The sequence below is a fragment of the Ambystoma mexicanum genome, chromosome 9, assembly GCF_040938575.1.
Source record: "Ambystoma mexicanum isolate Mex_15411 chromosome 9, UKY_AmexF1_1, whole genome shotgun sequence".
Classification (NCBI taxonomy): domain Eukaryota; kingdom Metazoa; phylum Chordata; class Amphibia; order Caudata; family Ambystomatidae; genus Ambystoma; species Ambystoma mexicanum.
In genome coordinates, this window is record NC_090931.1 from 332,979,855 (window position 1) to 333,002,782 (window position 22,928).

At 47.1% G+C, this 22,928-nt stretch overlaps 1 protein-coding gene across 1 annotated transcript in view; it reads left to right on the top strand.

Annotated features, from left to right (window-relative positions):
- Positions 1-22,928, top strand: part of GTF2I (general transcription factor IIi) — a 2,618,156-nt gene that overhangs the window by 2,451,923 nt on the left and 143,305 nt on the right. Inside the window, exon 32 of the mRNA XM_069614749.1 lies at positions 21,740-21,781. Coding sequence (XP_069470850.1) covers positions 21,740-21,781 — 42 coding nt within the window. The remainder of the gene's footprint in view (positions 1-21,739; positions 21,782-22,928) is intronic.

Consider the following 22,928-nt stretch of genomic DNA (forward strand, 5'->3'; position numbering starts at 1 on the left):
TAACAAGAACATATTTCAAGTTATTACATCGCTCCATTTCAATAAAATCAAGGTGAATGGTTTCAAAGGGGACAGAGGGGGGCCCGAAACTTCCCCTTGGAGTCACTGTCCCTTTACCCACATTGTGCTGCAGACAAATCATACAGTTCTGAACGAGTCTTTTTGCAGTTTCCAAAATTTTATCATTCACCCAAACCTGCTGTAATATTTTCGCAATTTGCTGGGCACACACATGTGTTGGACCGTGTGCCATCGTGACCATTGCTAATACATAAGAATCAGGAAGCAACCATTTCCCGTCAGATGCGTCCACCCAACACCCTTCGTCATCCAATTTCCCCATGCCTTCAGCCCATTTCCTAGATTCTTCAACAGAGGCATCAGTCTGAATATCTCGCACAGACCCAATGCCTTCATCTATTATACAACCATCTCTCACTTCCCTCGAGGTGTACATGTCTGTGCTAAGGTCTGTAGCTGTTTGTCTAGCTATCAAATCTGCAAAAGCATTTCCTCTTCCCACATTATCTATGACCTTGCGATGTGCTGCACATTTCATGATTGCTAATTGTTCAGGGAGTGAGAGCGCTAAAAGTAGTTGTACTATTAAGGGACCATGCTGAATCTTGGTCCCGTGTGAGGTCAGAAACCCTCTTTCCGACCACAGTTTTCCGAAATTGTGAGCCACCCCAAAGGCGTACTGACTATCCGTATAAATGTTAACTCTATGCCCTTGGGAGAGCTCACAAGCGCGGGTCAACGCTATAATCTCTGCGGCCTGCGCGGAGTTATGCGGAATCCTTTTAGTTTCTACGATCTTGTTCAAAGTAGTAACTGCATAAGCAGCTGTAGATGTGCCATTCGGAAGTTTAAAACAGGAGCCATCACAAAACAGCTCCCCTTCCGCATTCTCCAAAGGAGTATCTGAGAGGTCTATTCTGCCCTTTGTTTCTTGTTCGGTGGCATACAGGCAGTCATGTGATCCGTCATCGCCGCAAGCAGTAGTTTGCGGGAGAGGTAAAAGTTCAGCCGGATTGAGAACACAACACCTTTTAATTTGGATATGAGGAGCAAATAGAACTAATTCGTACCTGGTCAACCGGGCAGAAGTAAGGTGTTGTGTTTGAGTTTTATTCAATAGAATATCGACAGAGTGAGGTACCATCAAAATTAAATCGTGGCCTAGGACCATCCCCTCACTCTGTTTTACAGACGCAGCGGCAGCAGCAACAGCGCGCAGACATCGCGGCAAAGGGCATGCAACAGGATCGAGGGCAGAGGAATAATAGCCGCACGGCCTATTCTTCCCTCCATGTTCCTGTGTTAACACAGACAAAGCACATCCATTACATTCATGCACAAACAACACAAAGGCCTTATCGTAATTTGGTGTACCCAGAACCGGTGCTGAACACAGCGCGGCTTTGAGAAGCTCAAATGATCGTTGATGTTCCGATTCCCATGGCAATGGCAGAGAAATGCCCTTCTTCGTCAAAGCCAACATCGGTTTTACCACTAGGGCAAAGTTCGGGATCCACAGTCTACAGTAGGACGCCATCCCTATCAGGGCTCTGACTTCCTTCTGTGATTTTGGGACAGACATGCCAGAAATGTGTTTTATTCGTTCAGGTGTCAATCTTCTCCCCTCCTTTGACAGGAGGTAGCCTAGATAGGCAACCTCCTGACAACAATATTGAAATTTCTTAAGTGAAGCTTTGTGACCATTTTCAGCTAAATGAATAAGCAACAATATAGTGCCTTCTTTACAAGCTTTCTCAGAGTCTGCAGCCAGGAGCAAATCGTCTACATATTGAAGCAGCGTGCAAGTAGGTGGTAATTCAAGGGTGTCGAGCTGCTCTTTTAAGGCTCTACTATAGATACTAGGACTTTCAGTATACCCTTGAGGTGCCCTTGTGAATGTAAACGAGCGTCCCCCCAAGGTGAACGCAAACAAATACCTGCTCTCCTCATGTATCAGAATACTAAAGAAGGCGTTTTTTAAATCTACGACACTAAAGTGTGTAGCCGTAGCAGGGATCATTGTTACGATCGTTGTTACATCAGGCACGATTGGAAATTGTGGGGCTACCACCCGGTTAATAGCACGAAGATCTATTATAAACCGGTACGGAATTGCATTGTCGCCTTTTTTATATACTGGCAAGATCGGGCTATTACATAAGCTACCTGTAATCTCTTCAATCACTCCACGATGTACAAAATCGGAGACAATGCATTTCAGAGCGCGCTCTCCTTCAATTGAAATTTTATATTGCGGAATGCGCGGTAGCTTAACCCCATGTTTCAATATTATCTTAACAGGATCAATGTGCAATATCCCGACATCATTATCGTCTATTGCCCACAAACATTCTGGGACAATGTCAAATTCGGGAGGTAGAGGTCGGGTCAAGTATTGGGAGTTACAGGGTTGCTGTGGTGAAACTGTTAATCTTATTCCGTCAGGGGAACAATGAATCACTGCATTCAGTTTCTTCAACAAATTCAACCCCAGCAAATTTTCTCCACAGTTTGAAGTAAGAAGAAAAGGGCACTGGTCTGTAAAAGGACCCAAAGAAACGGATACCGGCGCAGAAACCGGACAAACAGTTGGTATGCCAGAGAACCCTATAGAGACGTTTGTTTGCCCTGACAGTGTGATGTTTGGAACCCTCGAATGGTCGATGGAGCACTTTTGTGCTCCAGTGTCGATCAAGAACTGATGTTTCCTATTCCCCACCAATAATTCAACATAGGGGCCCTTCTGAATAACGGGAATAGGTAAAGGTTCCAAACGCTGCTTCGGGCAATCCTAGTAAGGCAGGACTTCATCAAAGGGAAGTTCCTCAGAAAGATAGGCGGCGGAAGGGTGATCAAATATATTTCTCGAGTCCATACTCGGAGTCTGATTTTCCCGTGAAAAAGGTTGCTGGGGATCTTGTAGAAGCTGACCCCTATCAGGCCCCCCTGCTCCGGGGCGGCCCCTTGGTCGCCTACCCATACCTCCAAATGTGCCTCCTGACCTCTGACGAAGGGCAGGGCACTGTGCTCGCCAGTGACCTTCCTGGCGGCAATAAGCACACTGATTACTATTTATAGAATTTGGAGGAGTATTTCCTCTTGGAATGTACTGACCTCTAGTCTGCGTCGTACCTCCTCTGGGGTTTCTGACAATTTGCTGCAACAATACCTTAGTCTTTAGGTCACCCCTTCTTTTTTCGATTTTCTCTTTTTCATTATTAACCCGATTCTCATAATACTGAGCCATATGCAAGACCTCTGACTGAGATTTTGCCTGCCAAGCGCTCTCTGAGGACATAATTTGTGACTGGATGTCGGGCAACAATCCACGCACAAATTTGTCCAGAAACAACCTCTTCCCCGACTCTGTACCTAAATCCTGTCCACTGAAGTCGGAGAACACCTGTTCAAATCTATTAAAAAATTCAGTAGTACCTTCAGTTTTCCCTTGGACGCAGGTCGTAAGCTTGTCCCAAATAATCCTTTTTTCTGGGATTATAGTTTTTAATTTAGCAACTATTCTATCGGGTAAGGTAAGTATTACCTGGGGTGGTTTCTCACCAGCTAGTCGTTCCCCATCTATTCTAGTTAAGTTTACCCATGTATCCCCTAACCCCGGCACATCATCTATTGTTCGTACCTGTTTCCATACATCAACAGGTAAAAGCACTGGAAACAATAAATCCATGTCACTTAAGGTGAACACAGAAGATTGCAAAACGGATTCTATTTCTTTGTAAAACCCTGTCGGGTTCTTCCTGATATCAGGGACTGATTGTCTAATCGTGTTCACTTCCTGTCGAGAGAACGGGACGTGAACAAACTGCGATACGTAATGTGCAGGGATATCCATCGCGGCAGCACCAGTCGCCGCGTTGGCGGGGATTTCTACTTTTGGGACAAAGGTCGGAGGGACCTCTCTCATAGGCAACTGAGATATAGGGACCTCCGACCGCTTACTGAGCAATAGGGCCAAATCGAGCGCTAAAGCAGCTGTAGAAGTGTCGGGCGAAAAAGCTCTTTTACAAATACTCAATAACTCTATGGGGCAACCAACCTTCTTCCTTATACATTCCTCCTGTAAGTGCTGTACCATCACTTGGATTACCTTCCTTTGCATCTCTACCGTGTATTGACTATATGTGTCATACACCTCATCTGGCGGTATCGATGAATCCGAGATCCATCGAATCGCGTCTTTGGTACAAATTCGTACTTCCTCAGGTGCTGAACTTCGGCACGAAAGGAACCGTTTCTGTGCATACATCCTGTCGTCCTCATCATCCTCGTTTTGTAACCTTTCAAAATCCCTCCTAAACTCAAACAATCTGTCAACATGTCCATATACTTTCTGTTCTGTATCCCTCGAAAGTGCCAAGGCATTCAGATCTCTCACCCCTTGTGGGAGATCCGAAGTCTGCAATCTACCCCACATTACACCTAAATGAATCCCCAGTCCTTCAATAAAAACGTTTTTCTCGAGAAAATCGTGCAAATTAGATAATGTTGAAAGTACATCAGTTTGATCACCTTTTTCCATGCAATGTTTAGCCCAAGCAAATAGTTCCTGTTTCCTGCCCGCAGGAACAGTACTACGAGTCACAATTTTCGACCCTGCACCGGGATCTGATTTAGTGAACACAGGACTCCCCAGAATCGGAGGTGTAGGTGAACCTAACAAGGGTGCAGGGGAAAGAGGTAATGTAATAGACGAAATAGACAGAGGAGCGACAACCAAAGAACTAGAGGCAGTAGGCTGCGCAGGAGGAGTAGGAATAACGATAGGAGCAATAGCAGGAACGGGCAAGGTGCCCACAACGGGAGCATACGGAGGTGGCGCTGAAGAATCAGGCCTCCGATCGTTTAATATTTTCTCAATAAACTCCTCGGAAACATGGAAATCTTTAGAGGGGTAAATTTTCTGGAACCCGAGCGAGAAAGCTCTATCCATCTTCTGGGTTTCATCTAATCGTTTTTCCTTGTCATACAACAATGCCTTTTCGGCATTCGTTTTATGACGTCGTGCATGTTTATCCCTACTTTTAAGCTGCTGTAATGCTTCCTTTTTCCAATTTTGTAACACATCAAAGGCTGCTGGCCTAGCCTTCTTTTTAAGCAAAATCGACTCTAAGTATTCAATACGGGGGATCTCAAAGCTACCATTGATTGGCCACTGAAATTCAGAGGCATTTCTGGTCTGTCTGTGCCAAATGTCATTAAATACAATACTACCAATGCCATACTTACAGTACATAGTACACGCCGGCGACCCCTCCTGTGGTGCCGGACGGCTAAATTCCAAAGATTGTCGATCGCTGCGGAACAGAACCCTAAAGCAGCTAGACAATTTCCCAGGCATTTCTCAAAAAATTGGTGTTACCTGGTCCAATAATTGTGTCTGCAGATACAATACGCCAAATTCAAATTGTCAGGGTTAAATTAAGAGCCGGGTCACGACTGCACCTGACCAAACCTAAGGAGGACCGTACGGTTTACAAAGGACTTCAACTAACAAATTTTACCTGCGTTCGGTGGTTTCGGCAAATCTGCCCGCCTCGGAATTGGACCCTCGTCAAGATGCCGTGTCAGACCGCACGACTATCGCCCAAGGATCGGATCATGCAGCGCTGCCGAGGTATCGCGTCTCGATCGGTCGGGCCCGCAGAATCACACCGTCTGATCCCGATTCGATAGTCTGCGTCAACCTTCAATGATCCGGCATCAATCTTGAGGGTCCCTATTCGGGTGCCAACTGTGGAAACAGAGAAATTGACATGAGGCCGGGAAGCCCAAAAGGAAACACACCAACACAGGTTACAAAGGACATACAAAGCGCTTTATTTCAAAGTTACAAAGTTACCAGAGTCAATTGACATGCGAATAGCTATTCGGCCCTCTGACTAACACGCGAACCTTCAACGTTAGGTTCGCACTGAAAGTGGGAGAGACCGATCATCGGGATGCATGGGTTTTTATACATTTAGTACTGCATTGGCCAGCCCTCTTACAAGTTAACCATTTCTGGAACCATGGCTAGGGTTCGTAGCCAGGTCGAACACACAATTTCCATATATTAGATCAGTTCCGCTGATACGGTTACATATTTACACATAGGTTAAACAGAGGACAGGGTCTTAGTTCATGACCCTAACAAGTAGCCTGCGGACATATTATTCATTCACGTGTGCGGAGGTCACCATGGCCGAAGTCTTACTCAAAATGTCGTTCGGCCTCCATTTTGTGATTCAGGGTGACTTCCACACTACAAGAGTACCTAAAATGGTGGCTAGATCCAAGATGGCGGCTTACACGATACATTAAGGTCAAGACCTTGCCGCGGAACCTATGTACATAGTATCCTTTAGACAGCTTGGCGTAGGCCAACATACATTTAAACGATGCGATTGGGGTCATAATATTATATCCATTTCCACAGTGGCTACCGCACAGCTTCTTTGAGTTCTACCCACGTTGCTCTGATTGGAGGAAGGGTCTCTGGTCACTGGGACAGGTGAAAGGAAATAACGTCCGACCCCTCAGTCCTTCATCGGGTCCAGTGGGGCTATTGTCTGCCGTACAGCTGAGAAAAGAGCGTCAGGCTGAAACTCCCGGCACTTTCTGATACCCAAGAAAGGAGGAAGACTCCATCCCATCTTGGACCTCAGGGCCTTGGACAAGTTTCTGAGGAAGGAAAAGTTCAGGATGGTAACGTTGAGACAAATTCTGCAGCCGCTGCAGCTCCAGGACTGGTTGGTGTCACTGGACCTTTAGGATGCCTATTTTCATGTGCCATTCCCTCGGAGGCATAGACGATTCCGAAAATGTCAGCATTGGAGATACTTATCAGTTCAAAGTGCTTCCCTTTGGATTAACCTTCGCTCCCTGGGTCTTCAGCAAGCTAATGGCGGCCCACCTCAGGAGATCTTGTGTCCACATGTTTCCTTACCTGGACGACTGGTTGATCAGAGGGAGGTCTCCAAATAGGTATTCAGATACCTTGAGGAATCTTGCTTCACAGCTTGTTCTTCTCCATGGGCTTCCAGAAATCCCAAATTACTCCAATGCAGAGCCTGCATGTTATCGGTGCGGCCCTGAACACTTGAGCGGGGGGACCTTCCCCTTCCTCGATGAGAGAGTCACCTACATAAGTAGGATGGTCACACTTTTCCAGAACTCCAGCAGCCTGTCAGCAACCTCCTTCCTCCACCTCTTGGGTCTCATGCCTCCTGCATCTTCCTGGTGCCAGAGGTTGGGCTGCAGATACAATCCCTTTAATGGCTCCTGAGGGATCAGTGGTATCAGTATTTTGACAAGATGTTGGATGTCCTCCGTATATCAAGTGCAGTAGCCAACAAGCGACAGGGAGAGTATGTTAGTGGAAGAGCCCTTTTGGCCACCTTGGCCCGAGGCACAAGTGGTCATGAATGCATCCCTGAAGGGCTGGGGAGTTCGCTGGGGAGATCTTCCGGTGAGAGTGTTCTTTCGTCCCTGGTGGAACCCTGCTGGCATATCAACTGGCTGGAGCTGCGGCCGTTAAGATTAGCCCTGATTGATTGTTTTTGCACCGTCCCTCGGGGGGAAAGAATTCCTGATTCTGATGGACCACACAGCTGACTTGCATTACCTCAACAAGCAAAGGGGTGTTCGGTCACTGCCCTGTGCAGGGAGGCTATCCAGCTATGGTTCTGACTTCTGTATGTTAAGATGGATTTCAAAAATAACCCCCGCTGCACAGGTTTTAGGATGCCACTCTAGTTATGGTGAGCAGGGATCTCTGAGAGTTTAGCCAAAACCCAATCAAAGCAGAGTGGAAAACGGCCAAGGAAAAGTCTCGGGACTGTTTGATCTGGGGCGCTCACTGAGTTCACACAGAATAACATACAATAATTGAGTTTAGACATAAGACAGTCAGTTATAAAAATATTGTTTTTTTTGTAGGTCTTTAGAACACACTGAAAAATGAAACTAGCAGGTAGTAATATCACACAATTCTCTATAACACAAATATATACAATCCCCAGTATGTTCATTCACAATACATTATCAAAGAACTATCCATGTAAAACAGGTACGTAATGCAGATGTAGTTAAAGTGATTAGAGACAGTCACAAGTTCAATTCCGCAGAAGTCCAACCCTAAGATGTATGGGGCCTAGTACCCATAGGTCACAGGTTCCAGCACAAAGTTTCTCACATGTATGTATTCTCTAAAACGATGCAGTGGATTTGTGCTGGTGATTCAAAATAGTTTCAATTTATTTAAAAGTTCAACAATTTACCAGAAGACTGGTAAGCTCGCTTCTCTCTTCTTCAAGACCCCTGGCTAACCCTGAAGAATGATACCTGATCCAGGTTCAACGACCAAAGATAAATAAGAGGGAGATGGTAGACAAAGAGTTTGTAACCCAATGTTATCCTATGGAGGACAGGGATTATCCCAAGGATCACAATTGGGCGACTGGGGATAGCTGGGAGCACAGTCTTCCATCCTTTGTTCAGGTGAGAGTTGCCCTGGGGTTGCAGTTTTGAAGCTTCCTTGGGTCGGATGCAACTGAACGATGCAAGCCCATTCAATGAAGACATGCAGACTTCAATGATGCAGACCTCTTCAGGACACTTCATGGGCTGGAGGAAGGCGAGTTCCAGTGACAATCACTGTTTGCAGATGACTACAGGTATCATTCCAGTTGCGGTCAATGAAGAAGCTCCAGGACAGTTTCCCTTGATGTTAGGAATCTGCAAATATGCAACGAGGTGAGTTATGGCACACGCTGGAAACCAACACAGTTCCAGGCTTGAATGCAGAACTGCAAGGATTCTGTCAAGGTATCCCACATGGGAGCAGGTCAGCCCACTGGGCATTCCAGGGACACTTCCAAAGGCTATGAGGGGCTGTACCCTTCAGATGGCCTCAAGACTAGTTGGTCAAACTCTAGTGCATGGGCTGAAGCACCGACAATGGTCTTTGGAAATCAGGCAGAGGAGCAGGGCTTCACCGGGACAACCACTGGAGGGGATTCTGGTCCACTGCAGAAGTCGCCCTTGGGTCATCAATGGGCTGCTCTTCTTCGAAGCATTTGTGGCTGCAACATGGATCTCAAGAATGGCTGCATTATTCCTCTTCTAATCCAAAATACGAGCTGAAAGCAAGTCCAAGCCCACCAATGTAAATGATCTGCACCATTCAAACCACCAGTAGTTGTCCACTCAGGGACAACTACTGGTTTCTCATCCGCCTCAGTAGCAGTCTTTCTGGCACCAGTGATGCGGACTGGGACTAATCATTCTCAGCCCCCTTCTGCTTTCCTGGGCAAGTGCATGACCATATAAGGACTTTCCTGACCTGAGAATGCAGGAAGAAGGCCAACTCCAATATGCATATACCAAAAATCATAATCAAGGCCATCATGTCACTCCCCAAACCATCAGTTTTGTCATAGTGGTTTCTTCAAATACATGTTTTATTCATAAGCTAAACACAGTAACATAAGTGATCCATCCACTTTTCACAGACCATACTTCAATCATTCAAACATACTTTCTGTGATGATGTTCTCATAAAAATTCCACTGTTTTTAGACGCAAGAAGAACTTTAGTATACACTTTTTGACCGAACCCTGGTCTCATCTGGATGTGTGCACTGTATAGACAACCCTGTTCAGTTTCAAGGCTCAATCCGAAAAATGTAGTCCTCTGTTTTGTGTTTGACCTGCCCTTTGTTTGCAGTGTTGTGGGTAGTTTTTAAAAAGTCAACACAGTGTGTTTTGGCCGTCTCCGGAGTTTGTTCTTGCTCCTGTCAATTGCAGCCAGATTGGGACAACAACTCTGTTGGCAGAAATGTGATCGCTCATAGAGAGCCAGGCAGTGGAAGAAGTCCCAGCCTTCCAGCGGGGTATGGGCTTCTACTCCAGGATTTTCGCCATACATAAGAAGAACCAGGCTGGCCTGAGAGTTGTGTTGGACCTTTGCACCCTGAATGTTTCCCTCCCTCTTCAAAAGTTCCAGATGGTTACCCACGTGCTTATTGCGGAGACACACTGCAAGGGAGACTGATTGTGCTCCCTGGATCTGAAGGACGCGTACCTACACGTCCCAATTTGGCAGCCTCATCAGTGCTTCCTGAGGTTCAGGAGCATGGGCTTCCATTTCCAATACAAAGTTCTACCCTTTAGCCTCAATATAGCCCCCAGGGTCTTTACCAGGCTTATGAATGCAGTGGCAGCCCTTCTTGGGACCCAATGTTACCATGTCTACCCGTACCTAGATGACTGGCTCGTCAGGGTGAGATCCCCGGAACCGATCCATCATACCTCCTCCGCCCTCATGAGTACTTTATACGAATTGGGATTTTCCATCAATCTCAAGAAGTCACAGCTGCAGCCGATGCAGTGTCTGGTGTTCCTGGGCCTCATCTGAGTCCCAAGCTCCGAGAGAGTTTTTCTCTTGGAGGACAAGATCACAGCCATCAAGAGGGCCACAGGTCCTTTTCTCAGCAGCCAGGTGATCTCAACATGGTGGTACCAGCACCTCTTGGGTATCATGGCGGCATGTCTACTGGCAGTGCCTTACACGAGGCTCAAAATTAGAAGATTACAGCTGCACTTCGCAGCCTCGTGGAGTCAGGAGCGGAGTTCCAAGTCAGAACTCGTCAGCATTCCTCCCTTTCTCCACCAGGACCTTGTCTGATGGTGCACGGACTGCAACTTGCAGATAGGCAGACCCTTTCCGCAATCAGCAACACAGCTTACCATGACCACAGATTCTTCCTTGGAGGGCTGGACAACCACAGCATCCATGGAGTCTGGTCTTTTCAGGAACAGGAGGCCCATATCAATTGGCTAGAGCTCAAGGCGATGTGGCTCGCTCTCAAAGCCTTCCTGCACTTATCAGTGGCAAGACGATCCTCATTCAAGCAGACGATTCCACCAGCATGCATTACATCAACAAGCAGGGTGGCACCAGGTCTCCTCCCCTATGCAGCCTGGCCCTTAGCATGTGGGAGTGGGCTCTGGAGAACAACGTTCACCTGAGGGCAATCCACCTCCGAGGGGATTCCAACCTGGAGGCGGAACGACTCAGCAGGTTGGGTGCGGACAGTTACGAATGGCAATTGAACGATCAAGTCCTTATGCGGATCTTCAGCAGATGGGGGCAGCCCGAGGTGGATCTCTTTGCCACCTGGTACAACAGCAAGTGCCCTCAGTGTGTGTCCTGGCAGGGGCAGGGCATATGCTCCCTGGATGACGCCTTAGAGTTACAGTGGAACAGCATGAACGCATATGCATTTCTGCCCACTCCCCTGGTGCCCATGGTGATCTGCAAGATAAGGGAGCTTTGACACCTCAGCATCATTCTGACAGCTCGGTGGTGGCCAGCGAGACTTTGGTCCTCGGAGCGGCTCAGCCTGTCGGATCAGCCTCCAATTCACCTTACATTGTACCCAGCTCATCTGCTATGCCTGCAGGGAGGCAGGGTCATCCACCCCACCCGCCAGAATTTAGCCCTTGCAGCGTGGCTCCTGAACAGGTCACATTGAAGCATCTACATCTGCCGCAAGCTAACCTAGACATCATACAGGGTGCTAGGAGTGATGCTACTAGCAGCCAGTACAAAAGCAAGTGGTCTAGGTTTTGTCACTGGGCTGAGTCTAAGAAGGTCATGAAGGTCAATCCTCTTACTTGCATGCTGGATGACGTGCTACCCTTCTCTGCACACCTCGCCCACTCGGGGGTGCAAATAGACACCTGCTGCACCTATCTGGCGGCCATCGGTGCCTACCGGAACTCGGAGGACGACGTTTTCTCTCCCTCCAACCCAGTGGTTAGAAGACATTTTTACGGGCTTCACCAGGCTCTACCCGCCTATCAAGAAGCCACACCCTGTGTGGGACCTCAACATAGTGTTGGGCACCTTGGTGCATAAACCCTTTGAGCCAATGGCGTCCGCGGACATCAGGCTGGTAACCATTAAGACAGCCCTCTTGGTGGGTCTTACATCTGCACACCGGGTCAGCGAGATCCAAGCTCTTGTGGCTTCCGAGCCATATACTACCTTTCATAGGGACAAGGTGGTCCTTAGAATGCATTCCTCGTTCTTGTCTAAAGTAGTCTCTTTGTTCCACCTCAATGAGGAGAAAGGGCTACCCACTTTTATCACGGAATTCTAAGGACGATGTTCAGAGGGTCCTGCACTATTTAGATGTTGGGTGCGCTCTAAAATTCTACCTTGATAGAACCAAGAGCTTCCGCAAATCTGAGGCTTTCTTTGTCACCTGTGGGTCAAGGCCAGGATGTCCGCTTCTAAGGCCTCCATAGAAAGGTGGATGGTTGCAGCCATTAAGGAGGCCTAAGCGAGGCAGCACAAGTTACTTCCGGCAAATATGCATGCCCACGCTATCAGAGCCAAGGCCACGGCAGTCGCATTCCAAGGGCACGTTCCGTGGCAGATCATCAGCAGAGCGGCCACGTGGGCCACTCCTTCGGCCTTCTGCAAGCACTACTGTTTGGATTCTGGCTCTAGGTAAGACGCAGCATTTGGGCAGGCAGTCTTAAGGAACTTGTTTTCTTAAGAGGGTCTCCTCTCCACCCTTGGGCTACATTCAGTTGTAATCGCCCATACAGTATGAAGGAAAGGGGACAGGACGTAGGAGTAATTATAAGTTATTCACTGTAGTGACTAACATACTCCTAGTCCATAGTCCCCTTTCCTTCATACGTCCTTCCATTCTCCCACCTAATAAAACTGGTGTCATTCGGCAATGGTAATATTATCGACGCGTCAATGGGGACTGAGGAGTAGCGCCGGTGGGCGGAGTCAAGGGAGCGCATGCACCCTGGGCTGCGCCCCCACATGCCTCTAAATTTAAAGGGGAAGAAGATTTTTTATGGTGAAAAGGTTCCCTGGCGAGGGACGCCCATACAGTATGGAGGAAAGGGGACTATGGACTAGGAGTACGTTAGTCACTACAGTGAGAAACTTATAAATTTTCATGATCACATGCATATTGGTCTGAATATAAATGACTACGAATGGAAAAGGTGTACTGGAGATAATGTACTGCTTTTGAGACACTCTAAAGATAAGGAATCTGTGGGAGGAAGCAATCAATTAGAACAAATTACTTATGCTAGATACACGCATAAACAGTATAGGAGGTTTTCACTGTAGGCCCCCAGATTATTTAATGCCCTCTGCCTAAAGTTGTGCCTCCTCCCAAATCCATTGACCTTTCTGAGAGTAGTTAAAACCTCCCTATTTACTTAATATTATTTTACTTGTTGCTCCCATGGCAGCCATTCCTTTGCTTTTCCGCACCTAGAAGCCATTTAGTTGGCAATATTTTGTGCATTGTAAATTACAAAATCTAAAGAAGCAAAATCATTTTCAGCATCCAGTTTATGAAGGAACTCTTAGTTGCAGAAACATTTTCTACAGCATGTAGGTGCAGTTGCTGATGGACATTATGCATGCTTTCAGGACCTTCTTGGATTGAAGGGCCTCCACGGGGATAATGTCCTAAAGAGTAAAACACTAGACAAGCAAAGCATATCTATAGCGTGAATGTCAAAATGCTGGTTACGTTGCATGATTAGATATGTATTACCAAATGCTGCCAAAATCCAGACTTTGAATGGATTGTGTCCTCCCACGTATTCCTCTTCTTAGATATTCGTATCTTCCAGCTTGCTGCTTTGGACATTTTTCACTAGAGGGTGCTGTGCTCGAGGCCGAGGCGTTGAATGTCCCTGAAGTGCAGCCATCGACCGTCAACGTCATCCATAGTATAAAAGTGTTAGGGAGAATTCTCTCTTTAGGCTGAATTTCCTAACCTAGTGAGTCCCCCAGCAGCTTTGCTGGATTTTTGGAGTTTGTTTTTTTTCTCCTGCCAAGAGTGAGACTCTTTTTCTCCCACTCTTGGACATGATTTATGGTGTTCTTTTGACTGTTTGTGTTTTATGGGCTATGGGGTTCTTTACTCCATAGGGCCCCATGTGTTTTTACTGTGTGTGTTACACAGCACCCTCCATAGACTCCATACCCTGGGACTGACTATTGTCTCCCAGGGCATGTAAAGTCACCATTGGCTTTACTAGTCCCAAATGATTAACAGAAACCGGTACAAACCATTATATTGTGGACATACTGGTCGGGGCAATTCGATTGCCCCGGGGTCTGTTAGTCGAGGGGGCACCTCTCCGTCCCCCCTGATCGTGTTTTGGCTGGTGGCAGTGGATACTACTTTTTATATTCGACCGCGAATATATCCCTATGGGATTTTCCTATTGTTCGAGGCTACCAACTTTAATTATTTAATTCTCATAGCCTCGAACATACCGCCGGTTTATTTATTTAATATTAATTCGCCGGTTGGTATTTTTTGCCAGGACTCGATTCTAAAATGGCGTTTGTGTTCTCTTCTGTGACTCCAACCCAAGTTGAGCCTTTTGTTCCACTTATTGGCGGGCTTCTCCACAGAAGCCTCCAAAAGTGGTGCCACTCTGTCTGGGTACCACAGGGGGTGTGGGAGGGGGTTTAGGCACCCTGGACTGAGTTACCTTGGTAACTCAAGTCGTACTCTTGTGTGACTGGTCCAAGTGGTGAGCCGGCCGGCTCACCACTTAGCATGTTTGATTGACAGCTAGGCTGAGTGAATGGGGGTGTGCTGCATAAAAGCAGGGCTTTGGGGACTGGAACTTCAGAAGTCGCCACAGGACCTGAGAATCCGACGAGGGAGAAGCTGAGCCGACCTACAACGACGACACCACCGGTGGAGCCCTGCGGAACTGACTCACCACTTCGCGACGACAGAGAAGAACTCCCGGCTGGAGAGGCTTCTTCCCCTGAGTGGTGGGCACAACCAGTTTACCTTCTTTTCCTCGCATCCCAGGACGTCTTGTGGTCGAATTGCCCGTGCCAAGCACCCCGGCAACCGGATAGCCACTTACCACTGGACCGCGAATAAAAGGACCGCTCCTTTTACCTGAGAGCTCCGCGGCTGGTTTCTTCCCTGGCAGTGCAACGGACTCCTGTATTCCTCCCCGACGAGATCCTCTCTTCTCCCGGACAAAGCACCGACTTGCATCCGCTGCCAGGAACAACTGCCCCCGCTGGAGTATTCTCACCGCTTTAAGGTACCGTGTCCGCCAGGCCTCCCTTTCTAAAGATTGCTACAAGGTAATAATAATCCCTTAACCTTCTGGACTGGGCTGGCTGGCTTGACCATCTAACTGGTCCCTTTCTTTGGTCCAATTATTTCTGAACCTTTTCAAGACTTTTGTACACTTCAACCGTGTGACCGTGGACATATTTCGTTCTGATCCTCTTAAAGTGGATCCGGCCTTCTGAACTCTAACTTCACGGTTTTACTTTGCCTTCCTCTCTTGTTGTGTTCTTGTGAAAGTGTTGGAATCTATTTCAAATTATACTCTGCTTTTCTCTCCCTTTTAAAACGAATTATTAGAGTTAAGCGCTCACCGCTGTCTGAAAATAAGTGGGGCTTTACTTAAGAATTGTCTAATATTTTTTCAAGGGAGTGTATATCTTTTAGTGACCGTGTTTTTGAACTGCTTAACATTAGTGCCTGTGTGTTTTACTAGATGTGGTTTTAAATAAATAATTATATCTCTTTTACACCAAGCTCTGGTCAGTGTTTACTTGTTCTACTGTGTTTGTTTGACCTATTGTGAATACTCTGTATACTGCCTAACTCTTCTCTTGAGGGAAGTCTGACTGCTCAGCCACAGCTACCAAGTGAATCTGTGTGGTACAGACTGCTACCAAGTGGGTTTACTGCCAAACGCCTGTACTCTTAAATCTTTTGCAGTGGTCCCAGAGGGAACTGCACAGGTTTCTGCCTAACAAAAGGGCTTGACCCCCGCCCATTAGCCTCAGTTCCGTTTTCACGATAGCTTGCTTCGTGACATGAGAACGGCGCCTCAGTTCTTCAATCGATTGTCTTCATCGTCGAATCCTTCCATGCCAAAACTGGCTTCAAAAAATGTCAGAAGTGCGTGAAGAAAATGTCAATCACCGACCCCCATCGAAATTGTCTCTGGTGCTTGGGCCCTGACCATCGGGTCGACAAGTGCGGTTCCTGTCAGGCGATGACCAACAAGGCTCTGAAGGAACGTAGAGGTAAACTAGCGGTGGGGGAGGAATGGGAAGTCTCGACATAGGTTGAGGGAATCGAGATCGAGAAGTCGCTCGAGGAAATCTTCCTCGTCTTCGTCAAGAAAATCTAAGAAGAGGTGACAACGATCTCCTTTTTCCTCCTCCTCGTCGGCGGACACAAGAGTCATCCCCTCTCCTTCCAAACATGATTCCCCTGAGAAATGGGAGACTTTCCGAACCTCCATGTTAGATTTTTGAGAATGCGGCCCAGACCCCCTCGAAAAAACCACAAGACCATCACTCCAAAAGTGACAGAGGGATGTCAAAGACCAGACGCGTGAGATCTGATGAAAAATCGTCGAGGGTGTCATCGGAGGATATTTCCCCGACACCTAGTAAAAAATCAGACCTACCGATGGATAAATTGGAGGTAACGTTGGGCAAGATGGCGTCGGGAACCCACCCGGCATCGATATCTATGTTGAAGGCTACTTCGACGCATCCTTCGAATGCACTCTCGAAGCCGACTGCCTCCTTCAAAGCCTCCTTCAACGTTATCGAAGCCAGCGTCGATGACCTCGACGCCTTTGACGCCATTATCGAGGCCATCACTAATTCCGGCGCCAAAATAGACACCCTTGTCGAAGCCAAGAGCGATGCCGGTTGAAAAAGTGTTCCACCCACAGCCTAGAGAGAATTTCTTCAGATCAATGTCTTCAATTTTTGAGGAACAATTCTCTGAGGGGAGGATGTTACTCCGGCTGGAGTAAAATTTGGGATTAGGGAGATCCCAGAAGAATTAGTAGACACTAATTCGAAAATGGCAGATTTATATGAATGCCTTCAGACGGCCAGTGGCCTGGATACCTCCCCTGAGGTAGATTTTGATAGGCCTGACCACGCAGACCATGCAGATGCAGGATACAGAAACTTGATGAATAGAGTAATTGAATTCATGGGATGGAATGCAAATTAACCAAATTTTGACCAAGATGACATGACATGACAGACATCCTTAATGAAGGCCCTAAAAAGGACCCTGTCCTCCCTTTTCATAGGGCATTGAAAAAAAAGGGTTATGGCCACATGAGAGACCCCAGATTCTGGCCCTGCCATAAATAAGAAGTTTGTGGGGAAGTATAGGCCTTCCTCAACTGACCCTGAATATCTATCAAAACATCCCTCGCCGGAGAGTTTAGTGGTGCAGGTGGTCACATCTACGAGACAATCAGCCTACCCTTCGATCCCCCGGATAGGGACGACAAGAGGATTGATGCCTGGGCCCGGAAAGCTTTTTCTTCGGGCAGTACGGCCTTAAAATCCATAAATGTGACTTGCACTCTTGCAAGGGTCACATAAACCCTGTGGGATTGCATAACGGCAGCGGCTGAACACATCCCTGAAGGCGAGGAACGGGAAGGTTTTCTCGCAATTGTCAGAGATGGAAATGAGGCTATGGGGGAATGACTCCAATCAGGGCTGGATACTGCTGATAGCATAAGCAGGTCCATGGCGTCTAGCACAGTCCTGCGCAGATTCGCATGGCTGAGAAAGTCGGGTTTTGCACCAGATGTGCAATCCAGATTGCTCAATATGCCCTTTGACGGCTTGAGGTTGTTTGGCAGCAAGGCAGACGAAAGTTTAGAAAAGCTGCAGACCTCAAAGGCGGCTGCTAAATCTCTTAGTGCCTCTATAAGACAACCTCAGCAACACTCTTACTCAGGGTCATCTTCCTGGAGGAGTCGTCCTTTTCGCTTTTATTCCTCATTTGGGAGAGGGAGGAGACGGGCCACTCAGAAAGGTCAACAAAGAAAAATTCCTTCTAGTGGAAGAAGAAAAGGTGGTAGATCAGCCCCAGCAGCGGCAACTGTCCCTTCAGCTACTGCTGCAGTCGCTGCAAAGCCACTCTGAGGCCTTAATCCACAAGACCCCCTTCGGAGGCAAGATCACTCAGTATCTGAATGAATGGCGGGGCATTACTTCAGATGCTTGGACACTGGATACAGTGGCCCATGGTTACTGCCTTCCTTTTCGACAAAGGCCTCAGGACCATCCACCGGGAGCCAGCTCTGACAAAATTCCAGACCCGCTCCTTGTGCAGGAGATTTTAACCCTGCTAGAGAAAGGTGGAATAGAACATGTACCTGTAGCGGAGAGGAACAAGGGTTGGTACTCCCCTTACTTTCTCATCCCAAAGATCCTTCAGGGCTCTCCAACTCCAAGACTGGTTGGTATCATTGGACCTTCGGGATGCTTACTTTCATGTGCCGATCCATCTCAAGCACAGTAAGTACCTGAGGTTCGCGAATGGCAATTCTTACTATCAGTTTCAAGTTCTGCCATTCAGGTTGACCTCCGACCGAGGGTTTTCAACAAGCTCATGGCAGTGGTGGCAGCGAGTCTCAGGAGAGGGGGGATTTACCTTTACCGTTACCTGGACTACTGGTTAATCAGGGCGGGTTCACCCGAACGAGCCCAGGAACATTTAACCATAACCTGCCACTTCTTACACAGACTGGCTTTTCCCCCAATTTCAAAAAGTCACAATTGGTACTACTCCAGAAGCTCCAATTCATCGTAGCAGTCCTGGATACTTCCTCGGGCAAAGCCTCGCCTCCCGAGAAGAGAGCTCACCACATTCTGCAGATGGTAACAAAGTTCCAGAACGCCCAGCGACTACCGGCCTTCGATTGCCTCAGGTTGCTCGGTCTCATGGCATCCTGCATTTTTCTGGTGCCAGTGGCCAGATTGAGGATGAGATCCCTTCAATGGGCCCTCAAAACTCAATGTTCTCAATTTTTGGGGAATATGTCAGATTTTTTGCAAGTTCCGGCCAGAGTGGCTCAAGATCTACTAAGGTGGGCTTGCAAGGACAACATCCTCAAAGGAGAATCTTTTTGGCAACCATGGCCGGAGATAATAGCAGTGACGGACGCCTCACTCACGGGGTGGGGGGCCCACACCAACAATCCGACAATCAGTGGTCGTTGGTTTCCATTGGAGCCCAAACTGCACATCAGCCTTTTGGAGCTAAGGGGAGTCAGACTAGCTCTGAAAGCCTTTCTGCCCTCTGTACAGGGAAAGAATGTCCTGATAATGACTGACAACACAGTGGCCATTTACTACCTAAACAGGAGAGGAGGTGTAGGATTACTTCCACTGTGCAGGGAAGCAATGGCGCTCTGGTTCTGGGCAATTCAAGAAGGAATATCTCTGTCAGCAGTTCACCTAACTGGAGAGCAGAACATGGCGGTGGACGATCTGAGCAGGGAGAGCAGTGTCCCACGAGTGGGAACTAGCTCAGGAAGTCCTTCTGGAGATCTTCGCCCTTTGGGGAACCTCTTAAGTGGATCTTTTCACGACCAGGATCAACCGCAAGTGCGTTCAGTACTGCTCAAGGGAATTTTCCCCAAGAGGAGCTCTAGGAGACGCGTTCGTGGTGGACTGGGAGTTTCCGCTGCTGTACGCGTTTCCTCCAGTCCCCGTGATTCCTAAAGTAATCAGGAGGTTGAGAAAGTTCAGGAAAACCATGATCCTAATTGCTCCGGATTGGGCCAGGAGGACGTGGTACCCGGACCTTCTAGACATGTCCATCTGCCCTCCAATACGTTTTCCACAGAGAGAGGATCTCCTCTCGTGAGAGGAAGGTTGTGTTCTCCATCCAGAGGTCAACACGCTCAGCCTTCACACCTGGCTTCTGAGAGGATTGGGACCTCCCAGATGACGTAATGGAGATTTTGCTTTCGGCCAGAAGGCCAGCAACAAAGTCCTTGTACCGGTGTCGTTAGAACAAGTTCAGTAACTGGTGCAGAGACAAGAATGTGGATCCATTCCTTTGTAACACTCCTATGGTACTCTCTTTTCTGTTAGAATTGGCCAATTTGGGGCTCCAAGTTGGTACTATAAAGGGGTACTTAGCGGCACTATCTATTTTTAAGCGCACCTTGATTATCCAATTCCTGAAAGGGCTGACAAATATGTATCCTCCGACACCTTTTCAGGTACCCGTCTGGGATCCAAACTTAGTCTTAAAGTTTCTTACATGTATACCTTTTGAACCACTACATGTTTGCCTGTTAAAGCTTCTTACTTTGAAAACAATTCTTCTAGTGGCAAATTACATCAGCCTGCAGGGTGAGTGAGATGCAGGCGCTCTCTTGTGAGCCTCCTCACACCATTTTCCATAAGGACATCCTTAGAGTCAAACCCTCTTTGTTACCGAAAATAGTCTCTGACTTCCACCTGTCACAGAAAATTACTTTACCTTCTTTCTACCCTCCTCCACATGCAAGTAAGGAGGAAGAAAGATTACACAGACTGTACCCAAAAAGGGCTCTAAGTTTCTATATCTCTAGATTGGCTAAATTCCGACAATCTGACCAACTTTTTGTCGGATATACCGGGCACAAATTGGCCCTAGCGGTATCAAAACAAATGCTATCCAGATGGATAATCTTAGCTATCTTTGAATGTTCTAAATTGGCTGGAAAAGAGCCCCCAGATGGACTAAGGGCTCATTCAACTAGGGGCATGGCAACTACAACGGCTCTTCAGAGGGGTGTCCCAGTGCAGCACATTTGTGCAGCCGCCACTTGGTCGACCATACATACCTTCGTGAAACATTATTGCCTAGACTCAACATCATTTCAAGGGGGTCTTTTTGCTAAAGCAGTTCTACACACTGCGCATGACTAACTTGTTCTATCTAATACTCCCTCCTACAAATGTATACTGCTATGGCAGCATATCTAAGATGAGGAATATGTGGGAGGACACAATCCATTCAAGAACAAGTTACTTACCAACTGTAACATTCTTTCGATTGGATGTTCGTCCCACGTATTCCTCATCGACCCTCCCAGCCTACCCCGCCGTATAGTTTACGCCAGTTGCACTCAAAACTCCTTCAGAGCCAAAGGTCAATAAAGCCTAGTCAGCTGATGTGTTAATAATAAATCGTAAAAACACAACTGAGGCTAACAGGCGCAGCTCAAGCCCTTTATACTATGGATGATGTCGATTGGTCGACTGCTGCCCTCGAGGGACATTCGACACCTCCGCCTCGAGCACAGCGCCCTCTAGTGAAAAATTTCCGAAGCAGCAAGCTGGAATATACGAATATCTAAGATGAGGAATACGTGGGAGGAACATCCAATCGAAAGAACGTTACAGTTGGTAAGTAACTTGTTCTTCTACAGATATATGCACATGCCTACTACACAAAGAAATGAGTTGAAACCTGGTGATTGTTCCAAGGAAGAAATGTGTTGCTTTGAGTGTCTCTAACAATATCAGTGCAACTATCAAAATGAGGCACACTCTAAGTCTTATTGAGAAGGCTGTTGCAAAAAAGACATTTACAGTGTGAGGACCCCACCACTATCCTACTCAGGCATGGTGTCTTTGAGCACATTTTCATGATTAAATATTGATGATTAAATATACCTTGCAGTGGAATATTTCTGTTCAATGTCAACAATCAACAGCTGTGGATTCACTTGTAGTCGTTCTTAGCCATTGCATAAACAAACTGAATTTTTAAGATTTCTATCGTAAAAGCATGATAATATAGATAACATTTTACAACAGATATTTTCCCATTTGCAGATGCTGGTGATGAAAGTGTGATAGACCTATCTGCCACTGATGGTAAGAGCCAATAATTTCCCTTAAGTAAATGACAGAACTGTATTTGTGTAAAATGTTATTTATGCATATTAGGCCATTAAAAATAAAATGGCCACTAATTCTGTATCCCAAAAGTGTGATTTATTAAAATGTGTTAATCATTGATTCCATAGGTTATTTTTAGTACAACTTTTAAAATGTATGTAAATGGATTGCATTCTCCCGCAGATTCTCATCAGATAGGTATCCATCCCAGCGTCATCACCTTAGAAATGTTTTCGACAGAGGGCATAGTACGACTCGACCATCAATCCTTCTTGACTTGACGTGCCACTCGTCAGCTTCGGATGCAACATCGACCACCACATATATACATCACTACGCCCTGTACCTCGGTTCCTTTTTTTCACATGCTCAGCACGCTGCTTATCGGAAAAATCTAGTGAAGAGAATTTTTCAATTTGATAAAATTCGATTCTACTTGCGATTTTCAAACTGTCTTCATCAATATGTCCGCTCCAAAGGCATCCGGGTTCAAACGGTGTCAAGACTGCAATGCCAAGATGATAATCACCAACCCGCAAGGCATCTGCATATGGAGTCCGTGGAAAGATCATTTGATCGAGGATTGTGGATCTTGTCAGAAGATGAACGCCAAGTCGCTAAGGAAACAGTTGTTGAAGCTAGTGCTCGGGTGCCCACCGTTGAAATCCTTGCTCGCTTGACTACCAAGTCGCCGGGGCAAGACACAGAGGGTCCATCTACCAAAAAGGAGGACAGATGCCATAAGAAGGCCAAGAAGAGGTCACATTCGCTGAGCCGTTCTTGGTGCTACCGACGCAGGTAAGACCTACCCGAGCCCAGGTGTGTCGAGGGCATAGTGGTAGGCCTTCAAGCAGCAGATGCTCCAGGAACACGGTCTCGACACAGCCAGCTCCCATGGCTCCATTTCTGCCCAGTGTTTCCGGCACCTATGAATCCAGGTCAGGTTTGACACCCTCTGGTTCGACTACAACTATCGAGAAGTCTGCCGTAGCGCTGAAGGGCTCTACGACATCGACACCATAAGCGATTTGGAGCGTCAACATTGTTGCTGACGATCGACCGCTCTTTTATCCTTGAGCCTCAGTTGATGTTTTGGACATGACACTGTCGATTTTTGACAAAG